General features: G+C 39.2%; 1 protein-coding gene across 1 annotated transcript in view; it reads left to right on the forward strand.

The window, feature by feature from the left end:
• The window catches only part of DNAH3 (dynein axonemal heavy chain 3), a 286,172-nt gene that overhangs the window by 91,021 nt on the left and 180,447 nt on the right, over window positions 1–14,704 (forward strand). The window contains 2 exon segments of the mRNA XM_090277784.1: window positions 1,374–1,585; window positions 8,308–8,399. Of these exon segments, the coding sequence (XP_090133910.1) occupies window positions 1,374–1,585; window positions 8,308–8,399 (304 nt within the window).

The raw sequence follows: 14,704 nt of genomic DNA on the forward strand, positions 1-14,704 counted from the left end.
ATCTTCCTCTCCCCTATTTTTTATTTCTATTTCTACTTCTTCCTTGACTTATGTGTTATTTAGAAGTATGTTGTTTAATTTCCAAGTTTTTAAAATTTTACCAGCCATCTTTCTGTTATTAGTTTTGAGATTGTGAATCCTTGCCTTTTTCCTGATCTGAAAGAAAAAGTATTGCATCTTTTACCATTGCATAAAATGGATTGTTTTGTTTTGTTTTTAACCACTTTATTATAATATGATTGACATGTAAAAAGCTGTACATATTTAATGTATACAAAAGTATAATATTATTGTAGTTTTTTCATAGATTCTTTATCATATTGAGGGAGTTCCCTTCTATTCCTAGTCTGTTTAGAGGTTTTTATCATGAATAACATTGAATTTTGTCAGATGCTTTTTCTGCATCAATTGATGCTATCACGTGATTTTTCTTTTTTAGGCTGTTAATATGGTATATTACATTGTTTGCTTTTCAAATATTAAACTAGTCTTTCATTCCCATGATAAACCTCACTTAGACATGTTGTATTATTCTTTTTATATGTTATATGGAAGTCATGCACACTTTTTTCTTTGAAAAATTTTAATTTCTGATTACTTAACAAAAATTTTAGGTTGATGAAGCATGTTAGTAATTAATGAAGCTTCATTCATGAAGCTATATTTAGTCTCAACAGCCCTGAAAGAAAAGTTTTTGAGTAAATTTGCAACATCATGATGCAGGAATTTATACTAACTTGAAATATCGAAAGGGAAGGAAGCAGCAGTGTGAAAGATTTTTACTGAATGTGAAATCCTGCTAAGGGATCCCTATAAAAGAAAGGGAGGAGAAGGAAATTAATTTTGGGGCATACCTTTTTTTAAAAAATGAAGTATCATTCTTTCAGAGTAATCTATTTTTAAATAATTTCAAGCTTACATAAAAGTTGCTAGAATTATACAGAGAACTTCCATATCTCTATTCACCTACATACTCCAGTTGCTAATATTTCACAGTATGTGTGGAACACCTTTCAATACTTCAGTAATAACATCTATAACCAATGCTAACAGTTGATTCTCTATCTGCATTGCATTATATGTCAGGTGTTATGTTACTGTAACTTTTATGTTACTTTACTTTTACCATCACCCTCCAGAGTATTCATTTCTACCCTCATATCACAGGTGATACTGTTGAGGCTTCAAATGGTTCAGTAAACATGCCTATGGGTTTACTAGCTAAGCAGTAGTTTCAGATACAGACCTAAACCTGTGCTTGTTCCACTATCCATACCACAGGCCCAACTCTAAGTTCAGGGAATTAAAGGTACACGTGGCTGACATTTACTTGGTGGCCCGACCCTTCCTGCAATCCATCTTTTTTATTGCAGGACCATTGTTTTTACTGAATGCTGAAGAAATTGCGGAGGAAATAGGGAATATGTGGAGGACAATATATAAATTGGCCAAGACCTTCATTGATGTACCTGCACCCAGGCGCTTGGCAGAGAATGTGAAAATCAAGATTGATAAGTTCAAGCAGCACATCCCTATACTCAACATTTCCTGCAACCCAGGAATGAAAGACCGGCACTGGCAACAGGTCCTTGTCTCTGCCCAACCTCTATCAGCCCAACCCAGCCCATACCTAATCCTGGTAACCCCTTGGAAGGCAGGAACCATTACTAGTTCGAGCTTTTTTCTGAAAGCAGAATCTACCTGAAGTCAAGGGGATAGTGATGGGGGTGATAACCTGACATAAGGGAGCAGGCAGGATAAGGGAAGAACTGTACATGATCAGGTTGACCCTTTTATTTTTATTTTTTTGGAAACCCCATTACTATGGTTGAGTACTATTCCAGCCACTGGCCACCAAGGTTCTTCACATATGCTTTCCATAGCAAATGACTATTCAAGGTTCTAAAGAATGATAATGGTGTTGAATCACAGTGGGGCAGGCTTCCCTTTGTTCCTTGACCTAGGCTATATAAAAGAGAAAGTCACCTCTTTTCCTGGGGGCTCCAAACAATGCCTGATGCCTCTTGCTTGGACTGACTGTGCTGTGGAGTTTCATCGGCCAACAATTGATATTAAAAAATAATATTGCACTCTTCTTTCAACCCTTTGAGTCTATAAAAGAGAATAATAAATATCCTGCCTAAAAATAGTTGGGATTTTTATGAGCAACCAGGGAGATAAGTGTGGTGTGAACACCAACCAGAGAAAAGAAAAATTTACTGTGTTTCTGTAATAATTATCACATTCAATAGCCTTGAAATGGCCTCAATCAGGGAGGTGCTCTGTGTGGATGTGGAGATGGGCATCCATAGGCAGATTCCTCTCTGACTTGGCCTGGAATTCCCTCTCTCAGAATCATGCACAAGTCTGAGAACGTTGTCTCTAGAAGGTTCCAGTCTGAGGGCATACCCTTGACTTTCCAGAGAATGGAGCCCAAACAAAGCTACCAGGAGTGTTGTGATCTCCCTGAAAAAACAGATCTTAGTACATGAGAGATTCATGAGTTTATTTGGAGAAAAGCTGCTTTCAATTTCTCAGAAAGCCTGGAAACTCAAGATTACCTAAGGTAGGGGTGTAAAGAAGGGCAGAGGAGAGGTCATCTGAGTAGACTTCTGGTCTTGAGCAGAGGAGCAGCTGCCCTCTCCTGGTGCTCGTACAGTGCTTCTCCCTGTGGACTTAACCTGACTAGAACTTTGACCATTTGGAGGGTTGGAAGGTTGAGTGGTGCTAGCTGCCTTCATGAGATGGCACTATAGAAAGTGCACTCAGCAGTGGTCTAATAACACTCCAGGAGCCATGGAAAGCCATCCCCTCCACCTGGTGCTCCACTCATGATGACACTATTATCACCTATGGGCACTTTTAAAATCTTAACCATTCATAGATATTCATAATTCTCATTTATAGAACACTTAGATGGACAGATTAGAAAAAATGCTTCTTAGAATTAAAATATCACAACAACAATGGCTAAGACATATTGAATACCAACTATGTACTGGGTACTATGTTGCATACTTTATGTGGGTGCTCTCATTTCATCGTCCTAGCAATGCTTTGACATAGAAACTGTGATTGTCTCCATTTCACAGTTAAGAAAACTAAGGTTTAGAGAGGTTAAGTTGTCATGTGGCTTGTAAGTGAGAGAGCTGGCATGTAGGCCTCTGACTCAGCCTATACAGGCAAAAAAGGAGCAAGAAATAGGAGATGAGAGGGAGTAAAAGTACAGGGCAGTAAGGCACAGGTGAGAGCAGCCAGGGAAGAGGCTCCACAGTAATGAGTCACTGAAGTGCAAGCCCAGTGGGTGAGCTCAGAAAGGACACAGGCCACCAGATACACTCAGGGCTGCTTCTACTCCAGGCTCCTTCCTGTCTGTATTATAGATCATATCACAAACCACACCCATGACAGCCCCAGGTCTGGGGAAGCCCTTCTCAGTCCTAATGCCTAACTCAGGAGACCCATTTGCACAGATTGTGGCTTTGACAGGGGGAAGGCTAAACCACCTGTAGCTCTCAAGTCTGTAAGATGGGTCTTCTGGAATCCTAGAGTGGCCCTATGAGGTTTCTGACCATTTCAGAGGACTTAAGCAGAAAAGGCTGGTCCCTATTTTTGAGGCACAGACTTTACTGCTATCAGCACAGGGATTGCTCATACAGTTTAAACAACATGGAACACATAACATTTAACCTTAGGAAGAAACTGTACTGGTCAGTAACAGAGCAGACCCTGTAGGATAGTACCCAATAGAAATATAACATGAACATATGTGTAATTTTAGTTTCTAGTAGCCACAGTTTTAAAAGTATAAACAGGTGAAATGAATTTTATGGATAAATTGTACTTAACCAAACATATGCAAATATTATCATTTCAACAGGTAATCAATGTAAAAAATTTTTTTGATTTCCTCTTTTACTGTTGTTCTATTACAATTGTCTCAATTTTCCCCATTGCTCTCCACTGCCCCGCCCCCACCACCTCCACAGTCAATTCCCACTGTGTTGTCCATGCCCATGGGGCATTTATACTAGTTCCTTGACTAGACCCTTCCCTTTATTAACCCCTTCTCCCCCTCCCCTCCCCCTTCCCTTATGGCCACTACCAGTCTGTTCCTTGTTTCCATGCCTCTGGTTCTATTTTGCTCATTTATTTGTTTTGTTCATTAGTTTTGTGTATTAAGTGAGATCATATGGTATTTGTCTTTCACCCCCTGGCTTATTTCACTAAGCATAATACTTTCTAGTTTCATCCATACTGTTGCAAAAGGTAGGAGTTCCTTTTTTCTTTCTGCTGCATAGTATTCCATTGTGTAAATGTACCGCAGTTTTTTGATCCACTCATCCACTGATGGGCACTTAGACTGTTTCCAGCGCTTGGCTATTGTAAATAGTGCTGCTATGAACATAGGGTTTCACAGGTTCTTTTAAATTGGTGTTCTGGGATTCTTCTGGTGTAATCCCAGCAGTGGAATCGCTGGATCAAAAGGCAGTTCCATTTTTAGTTTTTTGAGGAAATTCCAAACTCTTTTCCATAGTGACTGCATCAGTCTGCATCAGTCTGCATTCCCACCAACAGTGCACTACAATTTCCTTTTCTTCACATTTTTACCAACACTTCTTGTTTGTTGATTTGTTAATGGTGGACTTTCTGACCAGTGTGGGGTTGTATCTTGTTGTGGTTTTAATTTGCATTTCTCTGATGGCTAGTGATGTTGAGCATCCTTTCTCATGTCTATGGGCCCTTTGCATGTCCTCCTTAGAGAACTGTCTGATCAGGTCCTTTGCCCATTTTTAATTGGATTGTTTGTCTTCCAGATGTTGAATCATCTGAGTTCTTTATATATTTTAGAGATCAAACCCTTCTTTAGCTGTAAAACAGCTTTTTAGTTTGATGTAGTCCCATTTGTTTATTTTTTCCTTTATTTCCCTTGCCCTAGGAGAAATATCAGCAAAAATATTGCTATTTGGGATATCTGAAATTTTACTGCCTATGTTTTCCTCTAGGACTTTTATGGTGTCACAGCTTACATTTAAGTCTTTTATCCATCTTGAGTATATTATGGCGTATGGTATAAGCTGGTGATCTAGTTTTATTTTTTTCATTGCATGTCCCTGTCCATTTCTCCCAGCACTGTTTGCTGAAGAGGCTATTTTCACTCCATTTTATGCTTCTTTCCCTTTTGCCAAATATTAATTGACATGGGTTCATTTCTGGGCTCTTATTCTGTTCCATTGATCTATATGTTTGTTCTTATGCCAGTACCAGACAGTTTTGATTACAGTGCCCTTGTAATATAGTTTGATATCAAGTATTGAATTCCTCCTACTTTGTTCTTCTTTCTCAAGATTGCTGAGACTATTTGGGGTCATTTTTGCTTCTATAAAATTTTTTGAAATATTTGTTCTTGATCTTAGAAATATGCCATTGTTATTTTAATAAGGATTGCATTGAATCTATAAATTGCTTTGGGTAGTTTGGATATTTTAATGATGTTAATTCTTCCAATCCATGAATATAGTATATGCTTCTGTTTATTTGGATCTCTCTTAATTTCTTTCTTCAGTATTCTGTAGTTTTCTGAGTATAGGTCTTTTACCTCCTTGGTTAAGTTTATCTCTAAGTACTTTATTTTTCTTGTTGCTATACTAAATGGGATTTTTTTTCTAGTGTCTATCTCTGATATTTCATTGTTGGTATACAAACATGCCTTTGATTCCTGAATGTTGACTTTGTATCCTGCTATTTTTCCAAATTCACTTATTAAGTCGAGTAGTTTTTTGGTGAAGCCTACTAGGTTTTCTATGTACATTATCATGTCATCTGCAAATAATGACAGTTTTACTTCCTCCTTTCTGATTTAGATGTCTTTTATTTATTTTTCTTGTCTGATTGCTGTGGCTAGAATTTCCAATACTATGTTCAATAGAAGTGGAGAAATGGACACCCTTGTCTTGGTCCTGATCTAAGGAGGAAAGCTTTTAGTTTTTGCCCATTGAATATGATGTTGGCTGTAGGTTTTTCATATATGGCCTTTATTATGTTGCGGTATGCTCCCTCTATTCCCACTTGCTGAGCATTTTTATCATAAAAGGATGCTATACTTTATCAAATGCCTTTTTGAGCATCTATTGATATGATCTGTGATTTCTGTCTTTCATTTTGTTTGTGTGGTATATTATGTTTATTGATTTGCAAATATTATAGCGTCCTTGCATTTCTGGGATGAATCTCACTTGATCATGGTGTATGATCTTTTTAATGTGTTGCTGGATCTGGTTTGACAATGTTTTGTTGAGAATTTTAGCATCTACATTCATCAGTGATATTGACCTGTAGTTTTCTTTCTTCGTTGTGTCTTTACTTGGTTTTAGAATTAAGATTATACTGGCCTCATAGAATGAGTTTAGGAGTCCTCTTTCTTCTTGTATTTTTGGAATAGTTTGAGAAGGATAGGAGTTGATTCTTCCCTAAATGTTTAACAAAATTTGCCTGTGAAATTATCTAATCTGGTTCTTTTGTATGCCATAAATTTTTTGTTACTGTTTCAATTTCACTACTTGTTCAATATAAAAATGATAATGAGATATTTCACATACTTTTAATACCAAGTCTTTGAAGCATAGTGTACTTTTACACTTTTGGCACATCTCAACTTGGACTAGTCACATTTCAAGTTTTTACTAGCTACCACGGTCCAGTGGCTCCTAATTGGACAGTATAAACAGTATAATTCTTGGCTCTTAGAATAGAAAACCAGGTGCTTTGTTAATCTCCATAATTAACAAAAAAACACTTTAAGTAATAAAACTAACTGTCTCTGAGTCTTTCTTATTGGCCAGGTACAATTATAAATGATTTACATAGTTATACCATTTAGAGCTAAAACAAGTCAGTGTGTTTTCCTAAGTCATACTTAGCATAAATGAAAACCAGGGTCAGCAGAGACAGTTGTGCAGACTGAGCTCCATGATTCTGAGGAATGCCATTTTGAGCACTACAATGTGGTTGTACTTTCTAAAGTTCGGCTGTGTAAAGCTTATGCAGCTGTACATAGAAGACCTGAGAGAGATGGATAAGAGCTTTGGAGTCAGAATTGGATCCAAGTCCCAGTTCTGCCATTTACTAGATGGATGGTCTTGAACAAGATACTGAATTTCCTTGTCTTAGTTTCTTTATATGTAAAATGGGAATAATAATACATTAGTACCTTCCTCATTGTGTTGAGAGAATAAAATAAATACATAAAGGTCTTAAAACAGTGCCTACAGTGTAAACTCTCAATAAATGTTAATTACTCTTATTATTTCTCTTACCTTAGTGGTCCTCTAGGTGTCCTCAAAACCTAGGTTGGAAACCATTTGAATTAGTTTGTTCACTCAATGCTTCCATCCATGAATATTTACTGATGCCTACTAAGTGCCAGGCCCAGGAACAGAAGGCTAAATAAGACAGAACATGACAAACTCTCCTATTCTTTTCTGTTCTAACATTCTTTAGTCCTATTGGGGCTGGACAGAAGCAAAATTGGGTAGTAAGTGAGGTTTTCCACAGTGCCTCATTTCCCTTTGACCCTTGTCCTCTTCTCCAATATATATAGTTTTCAGACTGTCCAGCTCTCCCACTCCCAGAGAAAAGTGTTCAGAAGCTGTCAGAGACCTTACTGAAGACTTTTCTTGGGGATATTTCACTTAAAAGATAATCTCAGGATAGTATTTACACCAAAGAAAGGGCACAAGTGCTAACATTTCCAGCAAGTTAGCACACTGGGACAGAAAGGAAAACATTGTAGAGGAACCCTTCCTTCTTCCAATGTTCTCAGATCACAGGATTTGGGGTCTCCTTGTAACATGTACTCAGGACTCCTTCCTTTTATTCAACAAACACTGTAGTTTCTGTCATGGACCAGACTTTGCACTAGGCCCTGGAAGCACAAAAACAAATGAGATACGGTCCCAACCCCAAGATAATGACAGGTCTGTACTGTGCCAAGTGCTGGTGAGAGACCAGCCCCCAGTAAAATTGATATAATGCAGTGTGGGTGCTGGCCTGCCCCAAATCATTAGATCTGCACTGTTCAATTCTGTAGCCACTGGGTACACGCTGCTATTTACACATAAGTTAAATAAATGGAAAAATCAATCTCTTGGCCATACCAGGCACATCTCCAGGGTTCAGCAGCTGAATGTGACTTGTGGCTACTCTCGGGCAGTGCAGACACTGAGCACTTCCATCATCACTGGAAACCCAATGGACATAACTATGGTGAACCATAAACACTTTCTTTTTTTTTTTTTTTTTTTGCAGATTAGTGAGCTCATCGGCTGTGAAGTAAAGCCCACAGAGACAACTTGTCTGGCAAATATGGTAGAATTTGGATTTGGCAAATTCATTGACAAGTAAGGCACCTCCCTTCCTTCAGGAAGTGTTTTGGTCAAAGTACCTGTTTCTACCATGATAGGACTGGCCTCATAGCAGGCTCTTTTCCTCCTGATTTGTATAACTTAAGAGTTTTCAGTACCATCCCCTCCAGGTGAGTAGCCACTGGTGAAGAAGCTTTCGTTTCACTGACTAGAAAATTGAGTCTGAAATTTTGGTTCAAAGAGAAATTTATTTTTTAAAGGTTTTGAACCAGAGCTTCAAACCCAGCTCTCTCAGTGACTTTAGGTAAAACCATTCAACCTTTCTGGGCTTCAATTTCCACTTCATTAAACAAAAAGAATAACAAACAAAAGTGGCTGTTGGTACTCTAAAATTCTCTGAAACGTGGTCATATGAGAGATGTCTTCATTTGCTTATTCCCCTTCTCCAAATTCCCCTGGATTTTGTGAGTGAAAATTTATACTATTTGAATTGCTGTTCTCAGGACCTTGTTTGTGTCTCCATAATTCCTTCAGGGCAATGGGTGGGGAGATGTGGCATTGCCTGGACCAGAGAAGCCCTGTTAGGCAGCTGGGTTCAGGTCTAATTCTACATCCACACATTATCAGAGTGTAGCCCCAGACCAGCTGCATTGACAGGACCTGGGAACTTGTTAGAAATGCACATTCTCAGGCCCACCCCAGTCTGCTGAATCAGAAATTCTGGGGGTGAACTCTGCAATGTGTCTTTTCACCGGTCTAGGTCAGCACTGTCCATTGGGGGAGTCACTAGCTACATATAACTATTGAGCTCTTTAAATGTAGCAATTCTGAATTAGATTTGCTGGAAGTATAAAATACAGGCTGGATGTCAAAGACATATTAAGAAGACAAGAGCAAAATATCCAATAAATTTTAATATTGCTTGGGTGTTAAAAACATAATATTTGGATATATTGAGTTAAAGAAAATAAATTTGTGAGTCTGGTGTTGCCAGGAAAATCAGGAGAAGGCAGCGAGCTTATAGCAAAGCAATTGATTTATTTGGGGAAACACTCCAGCAAGAGGGGAAATTAGTTTAGGATCAGTTCCCATCAAGCTGAGAGAGGGGGAACTAGAGAGGTACTCTCAATGAGAGGGGGAACTAGCCAGATCAGGGCCAATTCCCACCTGAAAGGGGCTCAGATACTACTTTTTAAAGCAACAAACCACACTAGGGTGGAAGGGTATGTTGTATAAGTTTCTATTGGTTACTTTCTATATTTTAGTGAGTTGTGGTTCCCTTATTGGCTAGGGGGTTTCCCCACCCAAGTCACCCCCTGCCCAGTATTCTTTCTGCTCCTAGAATTTGTTTTGTCCATTCTTAGTGTCTGTAACCACTTTTCTCCTTTGTTCCTGTGGTCATTCTGTTCTGTCCCCTCCTGTTTTTTTTGTTCTGTGTTATTATTAATTCTGTTGCCTATCAAAATTTAAAATTAATTATATTTGTTTCTTTTTACTTTTTAAAAATGTAGCTACTAGAAACTTTAAAATGACATATGCAGTTCCCATTATATTTGAAATAGGCAAGGCTGCTGCAAGCAATTCTGATGCATGCTGGAGTCTAAGACCCCCTCCCTGACATGCAGCAGGCCAATCCATGGGGCTACCAGGTCCCCAAATCTCTCTGCTCCTTGATACTCCAATATCTCTGTCAGCTGTCAGTGTAAGAGTTTATTATTAGAGTTTATTTGAGGCAAACAGAAGATACACCTGAAAGCAAAATCTCAAAAGACTGAGAAAAATGCTGCCCAAAATGATGGTTTGAAGCTTCTTTTATGTGTTTGGAATTAAAGAGGGAATGAGAGGAAGATTATCTGAGAGCCTGAGAAAACCAGGCAGGGGTTGGATTGCAAGATAATTAACAAGATTATGTGCTATCCTAAGGGCCGTTTCACTTGAGGAGTCTGAAAAGAAACCTTTCAAAAGGTGTTAACAGAAAGAGAAACAATGGACAGGCTTTGCTTAAGGCAACGATAAAACTTCCATTAAAGAAGTTACAGGCCTGGGGCATGACTACCCACCATAACCTGCCCAGTTAGGAACTTATTATCAGTTCATTCTGTGAGGTTAGTTTTGGTAACTGGATTTGTCAGATTTATTTTAGAGCCCCAAATGCCATTATTATCATCCTTCCTTAAGGAGAAGGCCTAGAGACACGTGCATTTCTTTTACCAAGAGAAAAGAGGTTCTTTCACATCGTGCCTTGGTATAAACCCCAACAATTAGTGTTGAGGAAAACAGGGCTTTATTTACAATATTCAAACCTGGGGAGGGCAGTGAGCACTTCAGCTCAGAGCCCTGTTCTCCCATGGGACCCAGCACTTCCCTTGCTCCCCAAAAGGCAATAAGCCAAAAACATGCCCAGAAGTTCCCCATCCCTTATCTGTCAGCTGTATTCTTCAGTATCTGGGGTACAATGTCATCAGCCTCCGTATAACAGCCCAGCAAAACATGTGCCATGTTGCATTGGACTATGCATGGTTCTCTTCCTTCCCTTTCCCTTCAAAGCCGCACTGGTTCTCTCTTTCCTTGTAAAACCCCATGGTCCTTCCCCTGCAAATGGCTGCCGCCTTATTTTTAAATCCTTGACTGCGGCCTGTGATGAAGTGAGCATGGTAACTGGTTCTGACCATTCACAGAGCCTTGCACAGGCCCTGTATGCTTTTTTCCTCACCATTCTATGATCAAAACCCCTCATATCTCCTTGGGGCCTTGGAAGAACCATACCATTTGCATAACCAAGACACCGGCTACCAGCCATAGACAAGCAAAGTCATCTTGAAAGCTGTCTCTCTCTCCCATCCCCCAACCGCAGGCTCTGAGGAATTTTGGGGACCCCACTCTGTAACATTTCTACCAGATTTAGTTTATTTTATTAAAGGTCCTCATCTTCCTCAGTAAAATATTTTCAAGAGATACCAGCTGTTGAACATTTATGCTCTACTTAGCACTTATAAATATTAGCCAACTTACTCATTACAACAATCTAATATTCTATCTAATATTATTATTTGAATTTTACAGATGAGGAAATAAATCAATTAGAGTACGTAGCCAGAGGTCACAACTAGTAACTGAAAGAACTAAGACTGGAACCCAGGATGGCTACTTAATCATTACCCTTTACCAGCTAAAAAATAAACCCACCTAAGGAGACAGAGACCAAGCAAACACAGTGACTCTGCCCCTCTCATGCCAACATGCTCACTGTGACACATCCAGAAGTGGTGACAACTTGGCCAAATTATTGACCTTGTGTGCCTCAATCTCCTTACCTTAGAATGGGGAGAATAATAGTAGCTAGGTGATTTGAACTACTGTGAGGAGTATAAGAAAAGGCAAGTAACCTAAGCTACTCCCTTAGTGAGGTGTGACTGTTCCTGGTCCAACCATCCAGTAGCTCATAAAGCTGCATCACAGCCCACAGTCAGTACGTTGCTTTAGTACATTTGTGTAAGGTCAGTTCTTGATAGACTTCATGGACTCCCAAGTTGATTAATCCCTCTCTTTTGCAATTATTTACATACTTAAAAGTCTTAAGGTTAAATAAATAAAATCTTTTAAAAAATTATTTTTTAAAAAGCCCTACCTGATGTGGCTCAATGGATTGAGCACCAGTCTATGAACAGAAAGTTTGCTGGTCTGATTCCCAGTCAGGGGATATGCCTGGGTTGTGGGCCAGGTCCCCACCTGGGTGCATGTAAGAGGCAACCAATTGATGTATCTCCCTATCTCTTGTACAGTGATATTTCTCTTTCTCTCTCCCTTCTCTTCTCTCTAAAAGTAAATAAAATCTTTTAAAAATACATTTTAAAAAAAAGTCACAAGGTGCATTCCAAGCATTTTATCTTATTTCATACACCAGAAACCCATTATATGGACAGATGGAGACCTAAGGTTTTTCAAGGGACTTGGTCATGGCCACACAGCCAGCCTTGCATCTCATATTTACCTGGGTTGGCTCCTGCTTTTATTAAGTATTCCTTATACACACACTTCTTTAGGCCATCTCCAAAGAAGGTCACACTTAGGATGATGACCATGCTGCTGAGGGTCTGATCAGTCATTGTTAAGCATTACCTGTGCCTCATCTGCCTCCTGGATAAGGCTAAATGGGGGTTCTCAGCTCTGTTTAGTTAGCCCCGTTTGGCTGATGTGAACAATTCTATTGCTCCTTTTGATAGAAGGTAGAAGACACATAATGTATGAGGAAGAAACACCAGATTAGGACTGAGAGGAACTGGTGCCTAGATCTGGTTCAGGCATTCCCCAGCTCTGTGGGTGCCTTTGGATATGTCACATGCTTCCTCTGAGCTTCAGTTTGCTGACCTGTAAATAAAGACGATATAGTCTCTTCTGAAGTTAAGAATGTAATGAAAAGCCAGTGTTGAGGCAGAGAGAGTAATTCTTCCTTCTCCTTCCAAGAAATTGACTTCCCAGTTCTTGGACAACATCAGAGTTTAGGACCCAGATCTCTGCATGGAAATAAAAAGAAGGAATTTTTCTTCCTCTTGTCTCCATCCCTCCCTCCCCTTTTCTGTGGAACAGAGGGGCTAGAGATGTGTGGACTCAGCATATCAAGATAACAGCAGGTTTTTTCTTTAAAGGTACAGCTCAGTAGTAGAGCAAAAACCATCATATAAATAACAAAAATTCCCAGATCTGAGTAAGAAGTAAGAGAATTCTGAAGTAAATAAGGAACAATAAGGAATAAACAAAAATGAAAAAAAAGATCTTATGTTAATGTCCTTAGAACAGTGGTTCTCAACTGGGGACAATTTTCCACCCCAAAGGGACATTTGGCAACACCTGGAAACATTTTTGATTGCCACTGTTGCAGATGGAGACAAGTTCCAGGTTCTTGGTGATTGCAAGCAAAGAATTGAAGGGGCTATAAAGAGTTAAGCAAAGCAAATGAGATGTTAAGAAAAGTATATTCCCCAAGATATGAGAGCAGGACACCTCTAATCAGAGAATGGCCTCCTTCCACTGAAACGGTGCAGGCTTTATAGGGGGTTGTTTTTTTCCAAATTTCTTTGTTTGATGGGCTATTTACGCCACATACACAAATGGTTATATAGCTTGTAAGGTACTGTGCATGCAATTTCTCACAATCCTTTTTGATTGTCCACTCAGGGATCAAACCACAATGCTTATTTATTATAATAGCATGGTAACGAAGAAGAGACGGAACAGTGGTTAACTATGGCTATAGTACCTGGCTCCTTGCTAGGTACTATAAGGCATTTATTGGTAACAAGGACACTGGACACTGGCTGACCACATTGTGGTGCCTCAGGGATCTCTCATTCCTATTCTGTCTCCTGTCTCAACATCCCTGAGAGACATGGTTCTCAAAAATTCTTTTTAGGGTTGCTGAAGGAGGAGAGTCAATCTACTGTATATACTTCCTGCCAGGAAGAGGCAGTAGACCCTGCCTGCTGAGAACCAGAAACTCTCAGCCTACTTTATCTAGAGGTTGGAGAGGAATTCCCGAGACCGTCATGACACTGTATTTTGATCAGCTTCAGCCTCACCCTTAGGAATTGGTTGGAAATCCTGGAGCATCATTATCTTGATGTGGAACTGTTCAAATCTAGAAGATACACATTTAACAAGTAGGTTAAATAAGCAAACAATATTATTAGGAGTATTTCTAAGGGACCTAATAGGGGCAATAGCCGGTCATACTTGAGAGCCAGCCGGTAAGGGCATCTCGAATACCCAGGTTTTTTTTAAGTATATTTTATGGAGTATGCTATTTACAGTTGTCCCACTTTTTTCCCCTTTTGCCCCCTCTGCCTGGTACCACTCTTCCCTCCAGCAATTCCCCCCTTAGTTCATGTCCATGGGTTGTGCATGTAAGATTTTGCTTCTCTGTTTTCTATATTATTTTTAACATTCCACTATTGTGTTACTACTAATTATGCTTCTTAATCCCTGCACCATTTCCCCATTCTGCCCCTTCCCCTTCCCCATTGATAACTCTCTAAATGATCTCTATATCTATGATTCTGTTCATTTTCTGGTTATTTGGTTAGTTTGTTTTTGTTTGTTAGATTCAGTTGTTGATGGTTATGAATTTGTTGCCTTTTTATTTTTTATTTTTTAAATTAATTATTTATTTGTTTGGTTTTATTTATTTATTTATTTATTTTTAGAGTGAGGGGAAAGGAGAAAGAGAGGGAGAGAAACATCACTGTGTGGTTGCCTCTCACTCGTGCCTCCAACTGGGGACCTGATGTGCAACTTAGTCATATGCCCTGACTGAATTTGTTTCCTTTCTAATGTTAATGGTTTGA

Source organism: Furipterus horrens, unplaced genomic scaffold (genome assembly GCF_987537825.1).
Source record: "Furipterus horrens unplaced genomic scaffold, mFurHor1.1.pri manual_scaffold_5, whole genome shotgun sequence".
NCBI lineage: Eukaryota > Metazoa > Chordata > Mammalia > Chiroptera > Furipteridae > Furipterus > Furipterus horrens.